This window comes from Oncorhynchus mykiss, chromosome 13, assembly GCF_057628025.1.
Source record: "Oncorhynchus mykiss isolate SJ-2025 chromosome 13, ASM5762802v1, whole genome shotgun sequence".
Classification (NCBI taxonomy): Eukaryota; Metazoa; Chordata; class Actinopteri; order Salmoniformes; family Salmonidae; genus Oncorhynchus; species Oncorhynchus mykiss.
The window spans coordinates 37,688,116-37,706,290 of record NC_143034.1 but is presented as its reverse complement, the minus strand read 5'-3'; the positions used below and the strand labels follow the sequence as shown (position 1 = coordinate 37,706,290).

At 42.3% G+C, this 18,175-nt stretch overlaps 2 protein-coding genes and 1 long non-coding RNA gene across 8 annotated transcripts in view; 2 read left to right on the top strand and 1 right to left on the bottom strand.

Annotated features, from left to right (window-relative positions):
* Positions 1 to 8,966, top strand: part of LOC110486061 (egl nine homolog 1) — a 41,175-nt gene extending 32,209 nt beyond the window's left edge. For 3 of the 6 annotated variants that reach the window (XM_021557379.3, XM_090196112.1, XM_090196110.1), the window contains exons 4-5: positions 86 to 153; positions 7,294 to 8,966. In XM_021557379.3, the coding sequence (XP_021413054.3) occupies positions 86 to 153; positions 7,294 to 7,349 (124 nt within the window). In that variant the 3' untranslated portion in view covers positions 7,350 to 8,966. Of the gene's footprint in view, positions 1 to 85; positions 196 to 7,293 lie in introns of all 6 variants that reach the window. The other 3 variants (XM_090196108.1, XM_090196111.1, XM_090196109.1) reach the window with 1 other exon arrangement.
* The window catches only part of LOC149978871 (uncharacterized), a 277,954-nt gene that overhangs the window by 53,190 nt on the left and 206,589 nt on the right, over positions 1 to 18,175 (top strand). The window lies entirely within an intron of this gene.
* On the bottom strand, positions 10,613 to 11,691 carry LOC110486062 (C-reactive protein). Its single transcript, XM_021557381.3, has 2 exons — positions 11,565 to 11,691; positions 10,613 to 11,362 (listed from the first exon to the last, which is right to left on the bottom strand). Exons 1-2 carry the CDS (start codon positions 11,620 to 11,622, stop codon positions 10,740 to 10,742), a joined length of 681 nt encoding a protein of 226 aa, XP_021413056.1. The 5' UTR covers positions 11,623 to 11,691; the 3' UTR covers positions 10,613 to 10,739.

The window sequence follows — 18,175 nt, the reverse complement described above, 5'->3', positions numbered from 1 at the left end:
TGTTGGTGTTAGTAGGTATACCTATTATGTAAATAATTGTATGTTAGTTGACCTCTCTGTTTCCGTTGTCTCACTCGCTGTCCAGGTATGCCATAACAGTGTGGTATTTTGATGCCGATGAACGAGCTCGGGCCAAGGAGAAATATCTAACAAGTAAGATGGAGTCCTGGGCACGTATTCATAAAACATCTCAAAGTAAGAGTGCTGATCTAGGATCAGTTTTGCCTTTTGGATCATAATAAATAAGATAAAATGATCGTAGATCAGCACTTGATCCTAGATCAGCAATGTGAGACTAAGAGACTTTATGAATACAGGGTCAAAGTGATCATCATAAGAACACATTCATAAGAACATATTTTATGTTTGTTTTTTTGTGTTGTTTGTAACTGATTTTTTAAACGTATTCTGTACATAATGTTGCTGCTACCATCTCTTATGACCGAAAATAACTTCTGGACATTAGAACAGTGATTACTCACCACGAACTGGCAGAAGCTTTTTCCTTTAACAAGTCCGACGAGCCCACGTGAAGGACAAACTGCTTTCCTGGGAACAGGCCCAAATCCCTGTCATTTGCGTGAAGAGAAGATGGAGAAAAAGAGGAAGGAGGTTGGGCTGCCTTCTGAGAATTCATTGGCGATTGAATAAACCTCCACTGCTTTCCGTTCTACTAGCTAACATGCAGTCATTCAAAAATAAAATTGACGACCTACAAGGAAGAATAAACTACCAACAGGACATTAAAAACTGTAATATCTTATGCTTCACGGAGTCGTGGCTGAATGACGACATTATCAACATACAGCTAGCTGGCTGGTAGTACGCTGTATCGGGAGGATATAACAGCGATGTCTGGTAAGACAAGGGATGGCGGCTTATGCATATTTGTAAATAACAGCTGGTGCACAATATCTAAGGAAGTCTTAAGGTCCTGCTCGCCTGAGGTAGAGTATGTTGTGATAAGCTGTAGACCATACTAACTACCTAGAGAGTTTTCATCTGTATTTTTCATAGCTGTCTACATACCACCACAGTCCGGTGCTGGCACTAAGACCGCACTCAATGCACTGTATTCCGCCATAAGCAAACAGGAAAACGCTCATCCAGAGGCGGCGATCCTAGTGGCCGGGGACTTTAATGCAGTGAATCTTAAATCCGTTATAGCAAATTTCTATCAGCATGTTAAATGTGCAAGCAGAGGGAAAAAAACTCTAGAGCACCTTTACTCCACACACAGAGACGCGTACAAAGCTCTCCCTCTCCCTCCATTTGGCAAATCTGACCATAATTCTATCCTCCTGATTCCTGCTTACAAGCAAAAATTAAAGCAGGAAGCAACAGTGACTCTGTCAATAAAAAGTGGTTAGAGGAAGCAGATGCTAAGCTACAGGACTGTTTTGCTAGAACAGACTGGCATATGTTCTTCCGATGGACGACACTCCATCAGTCATTGGCTTCATTAATAAGTTCATTGATGACATCGTCCCCACAGTGACCGTACATACCCCAACCACCCCAACATACCCCAACCCGAAGCCATGGATAACAGGCAACATCTGCACTGAGCTAAAGGCTAGAACTGCCGCTTTCAATGAGCGGGACTCTAACCCGGAAGCTTATAAGAAATTCCGCTATGCCCTCTGACGAACCATCAAACAGGCAAAGCGTCAATACAGAACTAAGATCGAATGGTACTACACCAGCTCTGATGCTCGTCTAATGTGGCAGGGCTTGCAAACCATTACAGACTATAAAGGGAAGCACTGCCGAGAGCTGCCCAGTGACACGAGCCTACCAGACGAGCTAAACTATTTCTATGCTCGCTTCAAGGCAAATAACACTGAAACATGCATTAGAGAATCAGCTGTTCCGGATGACCGTGTGATCACTCTCTCCGCAGCCGAGTAAGACCTTTAAACAGGCCAGATGGATTACCAGGACGTGTACTGCAAGCATGCACTCACCAACTGGCAAGTGTCTTCACTGACTTTTTCAACCTCTCCCTGTCCGAGTCTGTAATACTAACCTGTTTTAAGCAGACCACCATAGTCTCTGTTCCCAAGGACACTAAGGTAACCTGCCTGAATGACTACCGACCCGTAACACTCACATCTGGAGCCATGAAGAGCTTTGAAAGGCTGACCATGGCTCACATCAACACCATTATCCCAGAAACCCTAGACCCACTCCAATTTGCATACCACCCTAACAGATCCATAGATGATGCAATCTTTATTGCACTCCACACTGTCCTTTCCCACCTGAACAAAAGGAACACCTATGTGAGAATGATATTCATTGACTACAGCTCAACGTTCAACACCATAGTGCCCTCAAAGCTCATCAATAAGTTAAGGACCCTGGACTAAACACCTCCTTCTGCAACTGGATCCTGGACTTCCTGACGGGCTGCCCCCAGGTGGTAAGGGTAGGTAACAACACATCCACCACGCTGATCCTCAACACAGGGGCCCCTCGGGTGCGTGCTCACCCCCCCCCCCCCCCCTCCTGTGCTCCCTGTTCACTCATGACTGCACAGCCAGGCACGACTCCAACACCATCATTAAGTTTGCTGATAACACAATAGTGGTAGGCCTGATCACCGACAACGACGAGACAGTCTATAGGGAGGAGGTCAGAGACCTAGCCGTGTGGTGCCAGGACAACAACCTCTCCCTCAACGTGATCAAGACAAAGGAGATGATTGTGGACTACAGGAAAAGGAGGACTGAGCATGCCCCCGTTCTCATCGACGGAGCTGTAGTGGAGCAGATTGAGCTTCAAGTTCCTTAGTGTCCACATCACTAACAAACTAACATGGTCCAAGCACACCAAGACAGTCGTGAAGAGGGCACGACAAAACCTATTCCCCCTCAGGAGACTGAAAATATTTGGCATTGGTCCTCAGATCCTCAAAAGGTTCTGCAGCTGCATCATCTGGTTGCATCACTGCCTGGTCTGGCAACTGCTCGGCCTCTGACCGCAAGGCACTACAGAGGGTTGTGCGTACTGCCCAGTACATCACTGGGGCCAAGCTTCCTACCATCAAGGACCTCTATACCAGGTGGTGTCAAAGGAAGGCCCTAAATTGTCAAAGACTCCAGCCACCCTAGTCATAGACTGTTCTCTTTGCTACCTCACTGCGGCAAGGGGTACCGGTGCACCAAGTCTAGGTCCTAGAGGCTTCTAAACAGCTTCTACCCCCAACCCATAAGACTCCTGAACATCTAATTAAATGGCTACCCTGACTATTTGCATTGCCCAACCCCCCACCCCCTCTTTTACGCCACTGATACTCTGTTATTATCTATGCATAGTCACTTTAATAACTCTACCTACAGTGGCTTGCGAAAGTATTCACCCCCTTTGGCAAGTCAAGACATGAAACTGAAACAATGACGCCTGGGGAAGGAACCAAAGGGAGTGGCAGGTAATCAAGGAGGTGATGGAGTCCAGGTGAGTGTCATAATACACGTAACGATGGTGACAGGTGTGCGCCATAACGAGAAGACCGGTGACCTAGAGGCCGGAGAGGGAGCACACGTGACTGCACCCCCTCCCCGACGCGCGGCTCCATCCACATGACATTGACCAAGATGACGATCCCGGGTATCAGGAGCGGAGCGTTCACCTCTGCTAAGGCGCGGGAACCTGTCGATCCAGCTTAGGTGCGGGAGCATGGTGACCTAGAGCGCTGGAGAGAGAGCATACGTGACAACTTTGTAGAGCCACCCTTTGCAACAATTACATCTGCAAGTCTTTGGGGGTATGTCTCTATAAGTTTGGCACAACTAGCCACTGGGATTTTTGCCCATTCTTCAAGGCAAAACTTATTCAGCTCCTTCAAGTTGGATTGGTTCCACTGGTGTACCCCAATCTTTCTCAATTGGATTGAGGTCTGGGCTTTGACTTGGCCATTCCAAGACATGTAAATGTTTCCCCTTAAACCACTCAAATGTTGCTGGAAGGTGAACCTCCGTTCCTGTCTCAAATCTCTGGAAGACTGAAACAGGTTTCCTTCAATAATTTTGCACCATCCTTCAATTCTGACCAGTTTCCCAGGCCCTGCCGATGAAGAACATCCCACAGCACGATGCTGCTACCACCATGCTTCACTGTGGGGATGGTGTTCTCGGGGTGATGAGAGGTGTTGGGTTTGCGCTAGACATAGCGTTTTCCTTGATGCCCAAAATGCTCAATTTTAGTCTCATCTGACCAGACTACCTCCTTCCATATGTTTGGAGAGTCTCCCACATGCGTTTTGGCTAACACCAAACTTGTGTGCCTATTTTTTTCTTTAAGCAATTACTTTTTCTAGCCACTCTTCCATAAAGCGCAGCTCTGGAGTGTACTGCTTAAAAGTGTACTGCTTAAAGTGGTCCTATGGACAGATGCTCCAATCTCCACTGTGGAGCTTTGTAGTTCCTTCAGGGTTATCTTTGGTCTCTTTGTTGCCTCTGATTAATGCCCTCCTTGCCTGGTCCGTGAGTTTTGGTGGGCGGCCCTCTCTTGGCAGGATTATTATGGTGCCATATTCTTTCCATTTTTTTTAAATAATGGATTTAATGGTGCTCGGTGGGATGTTCAAAGATTCAGATCTTTTTTTATAACCCAACAATGATCTGTACTTCTTCACAACTTTGTCCCTGACCGGTTTGGAGAGCTCCTTTGTCTTCAGGGTGCCGTTTGCTTGTGGTGTTGCAAGCCTCTGGGGCCTTCCAGAACAGGTGTACAGTCGTGGCCAAAGGTTTTGAGAATGACACAAATATTAATTTTCACAAAGTCTGCTGCCTCAGTGTCTTTAGATATTTTTGTCAGATGTTACTATGGAATACTGAAGTATAATTACAAGCATTTCATAAGTGTCCAAGGCTTTTATTGTGGCAAGGTGCTCTCTCCAGCGCAAAGAGTCAATATTTGCAGTGTTGACCCTTCTTTTTCAAGAATCTGTCTGCAATCCGTCCTGGCATGATGTCAATTAACTTCTGGACCGCATCCTGACTAATGGCAGCCCATTCTTGCATAATCAATGCTTGTAGTTTGTCAGAATTTGTGGGTTTATGTTTGTTCACCCGCCTGGGGAGTCTGGGGAGTTTCCTGGCCATGGACCCAAAATATTGATGTTTTGTTCCCTGAGCCACTTAGTTATCACTTTTGCCTTAAGTAAGATAAGATAACCTTGCCATATCTTACTTATCTCCCTCACTAGCTTTAAGCACCAACTGTCAGAGCAGCTCACAGATTACTGCACCTGTACATAGCCCACCTATAATTTAGCCCAAACAACTACCTCTTTCCCTACTGTATTTTATTTATTTATTTATTTTGCTCCTTTGCACCCCATTATTTTTATTTCTACTTTGCACATTCTCCCATTGCAAATCTACCATTCCAGTGTTTTACTTGCTATATTGTATTTACTTTGCCACCATGGCCTTTTTGCCTTTACCTCCCTTATCTCACCTCATTTGCTCACATCGTATATAGACATGTTTATACTGTATTATTGACTGTATGTTTGTTTTACTCCATGTGTAACTCTGTGTCGTTGTATGTGTCGAACTGCTTTGCTTTATCTTGGCCAGGTCGCAATTGTAAATGAGAACTTGTTCTCAACTTGCCTACCTGGTTAAATAAAGGTGAAATAAAAAAATGAATGGTTTCAGGATGCTTTACTGTTGGCATGACACGACTGATGGAGGCACTCACCTTGTCTTCTCCAGACAAGCTTTTTTCCGGATGCCCCAAACAATCGGAAAGGAAATTGATCAGAGAAAATGACTTTACCCCAGTCCTCAGCAGTCCAATCCCTGTACCTTTTGCAGAATATCAGTGTGTCCCTGATGTTTTTCCTGGAGAGAAGTGGCTTCTTTGCTGCCCTTCTTGACAGCAGGTCATCCTCCAAAAGTATTCGCCTCACTGTGCGTGCAGATGCACTCACACCTGCCTGCTGCCATTCCTGAGCAAGCTCTGTACTGGTGGTGCCTCCAATCCTGCAGCTGAATCAACTTTAGGAGACGGTCCTGGCGCTTGCTGGACTTTCTTGGGCGCACTGAAGCCTTCTTCACAACATTTGAACCGCTCTCCTTGAAGTTCTTGATGATCTGATAAATGGTTAGGTGCAATCTTACTGGCAGCAATATCTGTGAAGCCCTTTTTGTGCAACGCAATGATGACAGCACGTATTTCCTTCCAGGCAACCATGGTTGACAGAGGAAGAACAATGATTCCAAGAACCATCCTCCTTTTGAAGCTTCCAGTCTGTTATTCGAACTCAATCAGCATTACAGAGTGATCTCCAGCCTTGTCCTCATCATCACTCACACCTGTGTTAATGAGAGACTCACTGACATGATGTCAGCTGGTCCTTTTGTGGCAGGGCAGAAATGCAGTGGAAATGTTTTTTGGCGATTCAGTTCATTTGCATGGCAAAGAGGGACTTTGCAATGAATTGCAATTCATCTGATCACTCTTCATAACATTCTGGAGTATATGCAAATTGCAATCATACAAACTGAGGCAGCAGACTTAGTGAAAAATTTATATTTGTGTCATTCTCAAAACTTTTGGCCACGACTGTATATATACTGAGATCATTCGACAGATCATGTTACACTTAGATTGTACACAGGTGGACTTTATTTAACTAATTATGTGATGTCTGAAGGTAATTGGTTGCACCAGATCTTATTTAGGGGCTTCATAGCAAAGGGGGTGAATCAATATGCATGCACCACTTTCCTGTTTTCTTTTAAACAACTGTTTTTTTTTTCATTTCACTTCACCAATTTTGACTATTTTATGCATGTCCAATACATAAAATGCACATGAAAATATATTTAAATTACAGGTTGTAATGCAGCAAAATAGGAAAAACACCAAGGGGGATGAATACTTTTGCAAGGCACTGTACCTAAACATATTACCCTGCACATTGACTCTGTACCCCCTGTATGTAGTCTCGCTATTGTTATTTTACTGCTGCTCTTTAATTACTTGTTCCTTCTATTTCTTATTCTTATTCATATTTTTTCAACTGCATTGTTGGTTTGGGGCTTGTAAGTAAGCATTTCACTGTAAGGTGAACCTGTTGTATTGGGAGCATGTGACTAATACAATTTGATTTGATTTGAAGAAAGAATAATTTATATGAAGTCATAAGAAATAAGAATTTGTTTTTAACTGGTTGAATAAAAATGAATAACATTTGAATTCTTTCTTAACGGGTTGAATAAAATTGAATAAAGTATAACTCTCCCGCTCACCCTCCTTCTCTATTCCGTCCTATAGGTGCAGGAGAAAAGGGAGTAAACGTAGAATTGAACAAGCCGTCGGATCTGAGCTAATATGAGAGAAGCGTCCTGCCATCACCCGCTGCTGCTGTGGACAGATGGGGAAAGAGGGATGGATGGTGGGAGAGAGGGAAGGAAAAGGGATGGTGGGATGTAGAGGAGAGAGATATGAAAGAACCCAACTTGGAATAGTCTGCTTTCTTTAAACTTATAATATCCAAAGTTGACACACAACACACACAGAGACCCTGAATGTGATGTCATTGCACTGCAAGGAATCATCATTATTTGCCAAGTTTCTGTTTTTGCTTGTTGCATTGATTTTTGGGCTTTATTATGTGAAGAATGCCGGTGTAAAAATGAGCTATGGAGAAAAATAATATGTATTAAGTGAACCGAATGCAAAAAAAAATATTGTTGTGAATTTTGGGGTGATGAAAGAAGTGTACCCATATGTACTTATCTGTCAGACGGGTTGTCGTGGTCTCCATCGGATGGATCTCTCAGTGTTATAAAAAAAGGTACAAAAGACTGTGCGTGATGTCCCTCGACAGGAGGTTGTGACACTGTCCGGCTATTGCCTGATGCGCACTATAGGGCCGACTCAAACCGCACTGCGCTAATTTGGATACTTTCTTTTCACATTATCCTTTGCATCACAATTCTAGGATGATGAGCAACCACGCCAGACCAGTACAGTACAACTAGTCACGGCCCGGTTTGGCTTAGTTGAGTAAAAAAGGCTATTAATAGCTCGAGCTGCACTGACTCGAATAAGATAGAAGTTTTCACATTTTTTGCAAACTGCGGTAGTGATTTTCACATTGCAGGTATATTTTGACTGCGGTGCTGTTCTGTGTCCTGGCACTCATTGCTTGGTAACTGGGTCTTGTTCATTGGGCACCAAACAGAAGAAAATGGACTGAAACTGAAATGCTCGTTTTCCGTTGCAAAACAGTTTTAAAAGTTTTCCTTGCGTTCCCTAATGAACACGCATCCTGACCTGCAGTGATCTGTCAGTTGTTGCAGATGTTAATATCACCTTTGTCTTAAAAAACAAAAACTGACACCTACCTATTAGCCTTGCAGTTCTGAAGTAGATTTTTATGTAAAAAGGTGGGTTTTGTATGTGCAATTTTAGTCTACTGCTGTATGGTCTCATCATTACAGCGTGTGTGTGTGTGTGTGTGTGCGCGTGTGTGTGTGTGTGTGTGTGTATCTGCACGTATGCATGTGTGCGATACCTTCACTAACCACTGAGCAGAGGTTGAAAGTGAGTGAGAGCGACTGCAAGAATACCGGCATGACTATTCTCTCTGGCTATACACCATCGCCATCATGTGGTCACATCTGACCAATGAGTTTATCAACAGGAGAATTGGCAGACCCAACTGAATGCGGCAGGTATCCTAGCGGTTAAGAGCGTTGGGCTAGTATCCGAACTCGCTGGTTTGAATTTTTGTTCAAACTGTATTTATTTGCCATTGATCTATTCATTTATCAATAAATCAGTTGACATGTAAATAAGACAACATTTAGAGAGCAGTGTATGTATGTATTGTTTGCATACTGAATATAAATTCCAGTATGTAATTACTGACCTTTCAATTGGTTCCATTGTAAAGGGCAAGCTCAATCAAGCACAGCTGAAATATACATTTTTTTCACCCATGTCTGAATTATATCCCTTCATTGCTGAGTCTCCTCAGGAGCTTCTCTTCCCAGGTGTTGTCTCACATCACATCCACAGGAAAGCCAATTACCTTTTTCTAGTCCCTACTCTTTTGGTGTTTACAAATGTATGAAGGAATAAAATATGTGCAAGGAATATGGAGGAAACTCCCTAAATAAATGTTGATGATGGCTCTGCCAACACTGTTTACGTAACAGCAAATGACAGTCGCTGTACAGAGCTGTTAGAGAAAGGTTGAGTGAATAGCAGAGTCTGGCTTGTTCTGCTCTAACCAGGAGTATGGTCCCTACTATCAGGAGCAGGACAGGGGCCCACCTATTGAATTCAGAAAAAACACCAAGATGATACATGATTTGGACGTTTTTGGCTTTCGAGTTTACATCAAGAGCAACCAAGAAGACAAAGATCAGATGAGCGGTACCGGCCAGGATGAGAAATGTTCCAGCCAATGACCGTCACCTTGTCTATGGACAAATTCCACTTGAGGTATTCAGTGCACTTGGCCCAAGGATGCTGGTGATGGAGGTGATGGCCAAAGCTACAACCCCAATGTAATGGGGAAACAGAATAATTGCCAGTATGGACATCATCCACCCTGCCACTCCCAGGGTGTTGATCACAAACTCCATCCAACTCTGCTTCAGTGGGGCTTTAGGAGGTATTGGAGGGGTAGACAGTTCTGTACAGCATGGTCCCCCTGGTCAGGAGTGTGCAGACCACAATGGTCATGATAAATCCTATGACTCTCTGTCCATGCCCATCAACATGCTCTCTTCTACACCTGCCCTTTCTGGAGGAAGGGTGATACAGTAAAAAGCCCTCTGTCTGCTTTACTGTGGTGTCAAAAATTAGGCTGTCATGGAAACACAAACAATTAATAAAGATGTGGTTGTACATTTTCATTGTATTTACTATTGAGATTTTATTAAAATGAGAAAGTAATTTGGCATTGTGATATCAACCATTATAAGTGGGCAGGCACAGCTACATCCTTTTTGGTTCTTTATTCCGAACACTGCTTGACGTGGCCTCCACGCAGGGAGCCATAACTTCCATCTGCTCTAGCACACATACAAACCAATGGTGCATATAAACACTAGATGACTGACAGGTGGCGCTATTTTGAAGTGACTGTCACCATTTTTGTACACCTCCAACACTTTGTCAAGCATATTACATAACAGACACCTCAATGCATACTTTTAAATTGTATTATATGAACAAACAAAACAAAAATAGTTTTTCCTTAAAGTATAATTTTTTGAGAATACGAATGTTACTGTTCACTCTACAACAAATAAATGCTTAAATATATGTAATTTTGCCCTTAAATTGAAATAATGTAGCATTCCATTCATTCCTATGGAGGACTGCTCCTGAGAAGTACCCATATGGGGGACAGTGGCTTTAAAGTCTCTCAATGGCCAATACATATCAAATCAAATTTTATAATCAACAATCTAGTGTTTTAATACATAATTGATACAACCCCCTACAGCAGGATTCCCCAGCTGGTGGCACGCAGGCCAAATTTGGCCCCTGGGTGGTTTTATTCCTCCCCCAACACTTTTCTTCTTTTCATTTTCATTGTTGGACATAAAAGACTGAAAAAACAACCAGGAAATCAGCTCCAAGTGATTTTAATTTTGGAAATCTGTTCCACACGATTCCCACGCATAACAGACACATGATCGTATACAAATCTAAGCATGGTTTGAAATGATCTGTTTGTGATTCTTGAGGTCAAATGTTTAACAGGTCAGGTTCTGCATCCTCTCAACAACCACATAGTCATGCCTTGTGTATTTTAGTGCGTTCCAGTTTACCACATTCCCTGGAGATAACACCTCCCCCTTCATGTAGCTTTGGATCTCACATGGGGAGAGCACTCTGTCCCACATGTGGACATCAGTCTCATGTCCGTAAAAGGAGTCATACACATCAAACCCACCAACGTATGCATCTTGGTCCTGACCTAAAATAATACTGGGAGTACCAGAGATGGAGCTGCCGGCTTGGAGCGCTTTCCTTGCACTTGGCTTCCCATTCACCCACAGTTGAGTCAATCCTGTGCTGGCATCCCACGTCCCACAAACAGAGTTCCACTCGTTCATTTTGTCTGGCAATCCCCAGAAATAGATACCTTGGTCCCCAATGTACACCCTGTAATTTCCCCCATCTCCCCTGAAGATTACAAAACCATCAGCATGAGAAGGCGTGGCCAATGAGAAAATGGTCAGCTCCTTTGTCTGGTAGTCGGTGAAAAATCGAACGCAGACAGTCACAGCAAAGAAGATTTTGTTCATGTCAGGGGTTATCTTGACATAGGCGGTGTTTGACTTCACTGGGAAAATGATTTGCTTCCCTGACATGTCTGTTACAATTAGAATAAGATTCGTTATTAGAGTTGCAAAGGGAGGAAACTTTCAAAATGTAGTGTTTGAAAATTTGTAGAACTTACAGGGAATTTTGCAATCCTATTAGTATAGTAAATACAGTAAGTACTACTGAAACACATGTAATTATTCAACAATTCATGATAGTATTTTGGGCCATCTCCAAGATTTCAGTCTTACCTTGTGGAACAGCATAGCAGCACGTAAAGACCATCAGGAGCCATGTCTGCAGCTCCATTTTGTAGTTTCACTTGGAGTAAGCACTAATGTTATGGACACATCCTCAAAGGATATTCCTATTTATAGTATAGAAAATGGACTGAAAATGGGAGGAACTACCTGTATACTCTTATGAATGCCAGCCAGACATAACACATTCCCCACTTCCTTGTTTTTGATATTGGTCTAGATTAGAAAATAGAGTCATCTGAGAATCTAAATTCATATGATTGATCAACATTGCCAGTTTATCAAGATGTTTTATGTTCTGCCATCAGACTTTCTAGGTCAAACCAATTTCTAGGTCAACAGGTGTATTAGTCGGCATTGTCACACAGTTATTAGGTAATGGTATTATTGAGAAAACATCATCTAAAAGTTTGAAAAATAAAGTTGAAATAAAACTTAATAAAAAGTCAGTTTGAATGACACTGAGGGGCAGTGTTTTTACAGCTAATGCCAGTGTGCCTGAGACTGATGCCATGCAGGTGTTTGTCCACATGCGTATACACATACTCTCATTCAAATACACACATACACACACACACATAAATAGTGCCAGACATGCACTCAAACATATACAGTTGGCCTTGCTGTTATGATTGTAGTTGTCCTTGATGTCCTTTGTTTTTTTGCATTGTTGTTTCCTGTTTTCCTTTGTCTTTTTCTTTTTTCTCTTTAGTCAATTTTCTTGGTTGTTGGTGCATTGGTGGGGGGGTTCTTAGGGCTTTTTGTAAAATATTTGTTGTAATTTTTTTTCTTGGGGGCGGGGACTGTGGAAGGGGTCTCAGATGGTTGAGGGGCAGCTATTGGGGAACTGTGGGGGATCTTGGAGGGTTCGGGTCCCCGTGTTTGGCCTTGTGGGAGATCTGTCGACATTCCCTTGAGCAGGGCATTGACCCTGGATACTTCTGTATGTCGCCCTGAATGGGAGTCCATTGGATGACTGGTGTGGTGTAGTTGCTGAGCACTGCAAGTAGATTGTATGTTTTGGATTGTCCCGCCCTGACCAGAGAGCCTTTTTATTCTCTATTTTGGTTAGGGTGTGACTAGGGTGGGTAATCTAGGTTGTTTTATTTCTATGTTGGCCTGGTATGGTTCCCAATCAGAGGCAGCTGTTTATCGTTGTCTCTGATAGGGGATCATATTTAGGCAGCCATTTCCCCACTGTGTTTTGTGGGATCTTGTTTATGTGTAGTTGCCTGTGAGCACTCCATAGCTTCACGTGTCGTTTGCGCTTTATAGTTTTTTTTCGTGCGGTTCACTTCTAATAAAATGTCGAACCGATTTCACGCTGCTCTTCGGTCCGAATGTTATTACGACAACCGTGACATGGATTCAATAAAAAAAAAGTACCTTACTGTGATTGCTTTCAATACAAAATGGTCAAAAATTAACAAAAATAGCTTCTTTAGCAAAGAGCAATTTCGCAAGCAAGAATTTTGCTAGGGCTTTCTGGAAGTGGTCTGACTGGGGAGGGGAAAACTGAAAACTGTTATTAGCAGAGAAATGTGTAACTCTTTCTTATTGGTCTATTAACTAATTTACTACCTGGTGATGTCACCAGGCAGGCCAAAACTCCACCCCACCAAAACAGGCTGAAATTTCAGGCAGTCTTTTTAAACAGCTCTTACACTAAAAGGGCATTATCATAATTTTCACAATTTCACAGTATTATTCCAACCTCATAGTGTGTTTAAAACACAGGGAAATCAGGATTTTGACTGCACTGGGCTTTTAACAATTGTATCCAGGCCAGACGGTGGACAGCTTCTGCCGCAGATTTGAACTTTATGCCCACTCTATGGTTTTGTCTCACACAGATGTAGTGCCACTTTAACAGACTTAAAGCAACATTTAAGTTTAATTGGACACTATAAACTTCCAATTAAATTTTCATATTTATAAGCTCATATTCTGTTCACACATATCCAAATACTGTTGTTGACTTGTACCTTGTAAATAAAAAGAGAGAAAAAAAAAAAGTTAAAGACCACACCTAAAACTTGTATCTGAAACAGACGGCTTCAAAAATGCTTGCTATTTCTTGTGAGCTTTAGAATGTTAGAATTGCATGAAACACTGCAAAAACTTCCCTCCAACCAATTGCAAATTGTGTAGAATTGCAGGAAATAAGCTTTAAAACCGCTAAATTGTCTCTCCGCCCCTGTTACGGTTTTCTTCCTGGGAAGGAGAGGAGGACCAAAATGCAGCGTGGTTATGGTTGAACATCTTTAATAAAGATGATAACGTGAACAATATACATATACAAAACAAGAAAACGTGGAAAAATCGAAACAGTCCTAACTGGCGCAAAACACAGAGACAGGAGACAATCACCCACGAAATACCCAAAGAATATGGCTGCCTAAATATGGTTCACAATCAGAGACAACGATAAACACCTGCCTCTGATTGAGAACCAGTCTAGGCAACCATAGACTTACCTAGAATACTACACTGAACACAACCCCATCAATCTACAAAAACCCCTAGACAAGACAAGCACATAATCACCCATGTCACACCCTGGCCTAACCACAATAATAAAGAAAACACAAAATAGGCCAGGGCGTGACAGCCCCATGGCATAATAAGTAGAATTGCATGAAATTCATTTTAAAACTGCTAAATGTTCCCTCTGCCCCATGGCAAAATGAGGAGAATTGTATGAAATGTGTTTTAAAACTGCAAAAATTATATATATATATTTGTATAAAACTTAATATCTCGCTTAGGGCCCCCAAAAGGCTATGGCCGGCCATGGGGCCCTGGTTTGAGTTGTTGTACACCTTGGGTTGTATGCAGAGAGGGAGGAAGCTAAGCTGCTAAGCAAGCAGACACAGGTTCATCACACCAATATAACAACAATTTTTCAAGATTAACTAGTGTTGAGGTTGATTAATCACAGATCACAATCCTGCAATAAAGAGGGGAAGGGAATCTGTCTCTAATTTGTCTGTGTTTCTGTGTTATATTCTCAAATGAACATGACCTTTTTGTTCAGTCATAAGCTCTCCAATTAGTTTAATTTGATTGTCACTATTTTTTTCAGGATATCAGCCATGTGAACCCATTTTGCAGATGATAATGGCATGCAACGCCAATGCAGCCATAGGCCCACAGCAGTGGTTTCCAACTCCAGTCCTTGAATACCCACAACAGCACAGATCGTTGTTGTAGCACCAGACAAACATACTTGATTCAACTAATTGAGGGCCTGATGATTAGTTGAGAAGTTGAATCAGGTGTGTTTGTCAATGAGCTAAGATGAAACTGTATTGTTGGGGTACTCGACGACCGGAGTTGGGAACCACCGGCCTACAGTGTGATGGCATTAGAGACAATTTATGCTTGAGGCACGGTGTAGATGATGTGATGCAATTTCGAAGCCTCGGGAGGCACCAAGAGCCCAAATTGAGCTCCGTACCGCTTCGCCGTACGCCTCTCAACCCCTTTTGTAACAATGCAGAGGGCTCCGCACTGACATGATTCATTGACAATAGGTGGGGGCGGGAGGTCCTGTATAAACAAAAACTTCCCTGACAACTTCCTTCACAACAGGGCTGCGCTGCTCTGCGAAAAGCAAGAACTATGCATGTCCTGACTTCTGCAGAGGACGTATCAACCGTAAATGCTGAACGGCCAATGCAGACCACGGATTGACCATGGAGCTGCTTACATATTATGTGCTCCCACACTGCTTACATATTGTTATTTAAAAACGATTCCAGTTGTCACGCCCTGACCTTAGTTATCTTTGTTTTCTTTATTATTTTGGTTAGGTCAGGGTGTGACAAGGGGTGTTTTTTGCACCTGTCTAGGGTTTTTGTATGTTTATGGGGTTGTTTACTAGTCTGGGTGTTTTGTATGTCTATGGTTGCCTAGATTGGTTCTCAATTAGAAGCAGCTGTTTATCGTTGTCTCTGATTGGGAACCATATTTAGGCAGCCATATTCCTTGGGTAATTCGTGGGTGATTGTCTATGTATTAGTTGCCTGTGTCTGCACTTATTCTACAGAGCGGCATGTTCGTGTTTGTTGAAGTGTTCTTCATTTCATTAAAATAGAAGATGTAATCACATCACGCTGCGCCTTGGTCTCATCCATACAACGAACGTGACACCAGTAGACAATGTATATGAGGCTAAAATCATTATACTAGATTTTGTACATGCCTTGTGCTGATATTACATTTTTTGGTGCAAATCCAACCCTTGTAATCTAGGTCTGAAAGCAAGAGATGAGAGGGTCCTTAGCTTAAAATACACACACAACTACTCCCACCAAGTTCAATGCCAGATACTTTTCTCCAAGAAGGTCTGGGTGGCACACTGAAGCTGGAGACTCATATCTCCCTCACTAACTTTAAGCACCAGCTGTCAGAGCAGCTCACAGATCACTGCACCTGTACATAGCCCATCTGTAAATAGCCCATCCAACTACCTCATCCCCATACTGTTATTTATTGATTTATTTTGCTCCTTTGCACCCCAGTATCTCTACTTGCACATTCATCTTCTGCACATCTATCACTCCAGTGTTTAATTGCTATATTGTAAATACTTTGCCACTATGGCCTATTTATTGCCTACCTCCCTTATCTTACCTCATTTGCACAGACTGTATATAGACTTTCTCTGTTGTATTATTGACTGTATGTTTGTTTATTCCATGTGTAACTCTGTGTTGTTTGTTTCGCACTGCTTTGCTTTATCTTGGCCAAGTCATAGTTGTAAATGAGAACTTGTTCTCAACTAGCCTACCTTGTTAATTAAATAAAGGTGAAATAAATAAAACATTTAAGATAATAAAGATGGTTTTCCTAAGACTACCACAACAATTATATTGTCTATGGTAAATGTGTTTAAATTGTAAAGAAAGAAAATAGTTGGGATATAAGATATATATTTTCTGCAAAGCAGAGATTACAAAATACTTTTCATTTCACCCTATTATCAAAGTACAGTATGTTTACAATATCAAAAACAATAGTCTGCTTTGTCATGACGACAAGGTGAAGGTGCTCTACTCAAATGGCACAACAGAATCGTTCAGATTGACCAAAGAACTGCATATAACAACCATCTCGTACAATTGAGAGATGTTTCCTTTCATATCTGGAAAAGGACAACGCAGTGGAAGTATTAACTGGTGTTGCTGCAGAGTTCCTCATCCTCACAGTGGGAATCTAGTCGAGGTCAGCTGGTGAATTTACAGCAGTACATAAACAAATGAAAAGCGCACCTGATGTTAGAATATCACTTCTTCTGGCAGTGTTGAAGTACTCGAGACCGAGTCCAATCTCGAGACCACATATTGAGTGTCTTGGTCTTGTCTCGGATACATTTGTACTTGGTCTTGGACAGTGAGGACTTGCCATTTCTTCCAGAGACCAGCCGAGTCCAGCGGATTAAAAAACTCATAATTATCAACTTCCATTCAGGCAGTGCATAAAACCGCTTCACCAGGCCAAATATATACACTCCTTTCTTGAAACATTAATATCTTCACAGCCTTTATCTATTATAGACATGTTTGCACAGTGGCGAACCTATTGACTGTCAGTGTGCCACAGGTTTGTGATTCTGAAAGGACAGCTACCGTAATACCAGTGCACTCATGTAGGAGAGTGGATTTTATGTAAAACACAGGGCCAGTGGTATAGGTGTAAACCGTATACTCACTTTTTCAGTGGATATTAAGTATACTCACTTGTTAATCCCTCCTGAAGTGTATCAAAGTAGTGTTGTGAAGGTATACGACATAATTTATGTAGTATTGAGAAATCATGCACAAAATACCTTACACAACCGCAAAGTGAAATATATTCACATGGGCACCATACACATAGCCTAGTTTCAGCAGAATATCATCTCATGCAGCAAAATTGTGCAGCTCTCAACTGGTTTTGGCATGGAGCAGCTCACAGAAGAATTACATCGGTAGGGTAGTGTAACGGATGTGAAACGGCTAGCTTAGTTAGCGGTGCGCGCTAAATAGCGTTTCAATTGGTGAAGTCACTTGCTCTGAGACCTTGAAGTAGTAGTTCCCCTTGCTCTGCAAGGGCAGTGGCTTTTGTGGAGCGATGGGTAACGATGCTTCGTGGGTGTCAGTTGTTGATGTGTGCAGAGGGTCCCTGGTTCGTGCCCGGGTATGGGCGAGGGGACGGTCTAAAGTTATACTGTTACAGTAGGAAAGACATTTCAACTTATGATATCTACCAGTAAATGCTAATTAAGGCAACAATGGGTATGCAAACCAGGTATTGAAAAGGTTTAGTCTGAAGTGTAGGTTTGTAGGCTATTTGTGATGCGCAATTATCATGATTCGCTGTTTGCGTAGATATGGATGGGCCTGGGTGGACACAGGGGAGCCAGGCCCACCCAATCAGATTGATATGGTTTAAACATTGTTGTGGACTTAGACCATCACATAAAATTAAAGTTGTGATTTTGAGAATGAAAATCAGAAAAATCTATAGGAAGACTCATTGAACGCAGAAATACTGGACATTTTGATCTCATATTATGTTGGGGATTTGACACAATTACAATCATGGTCTTGAATTGG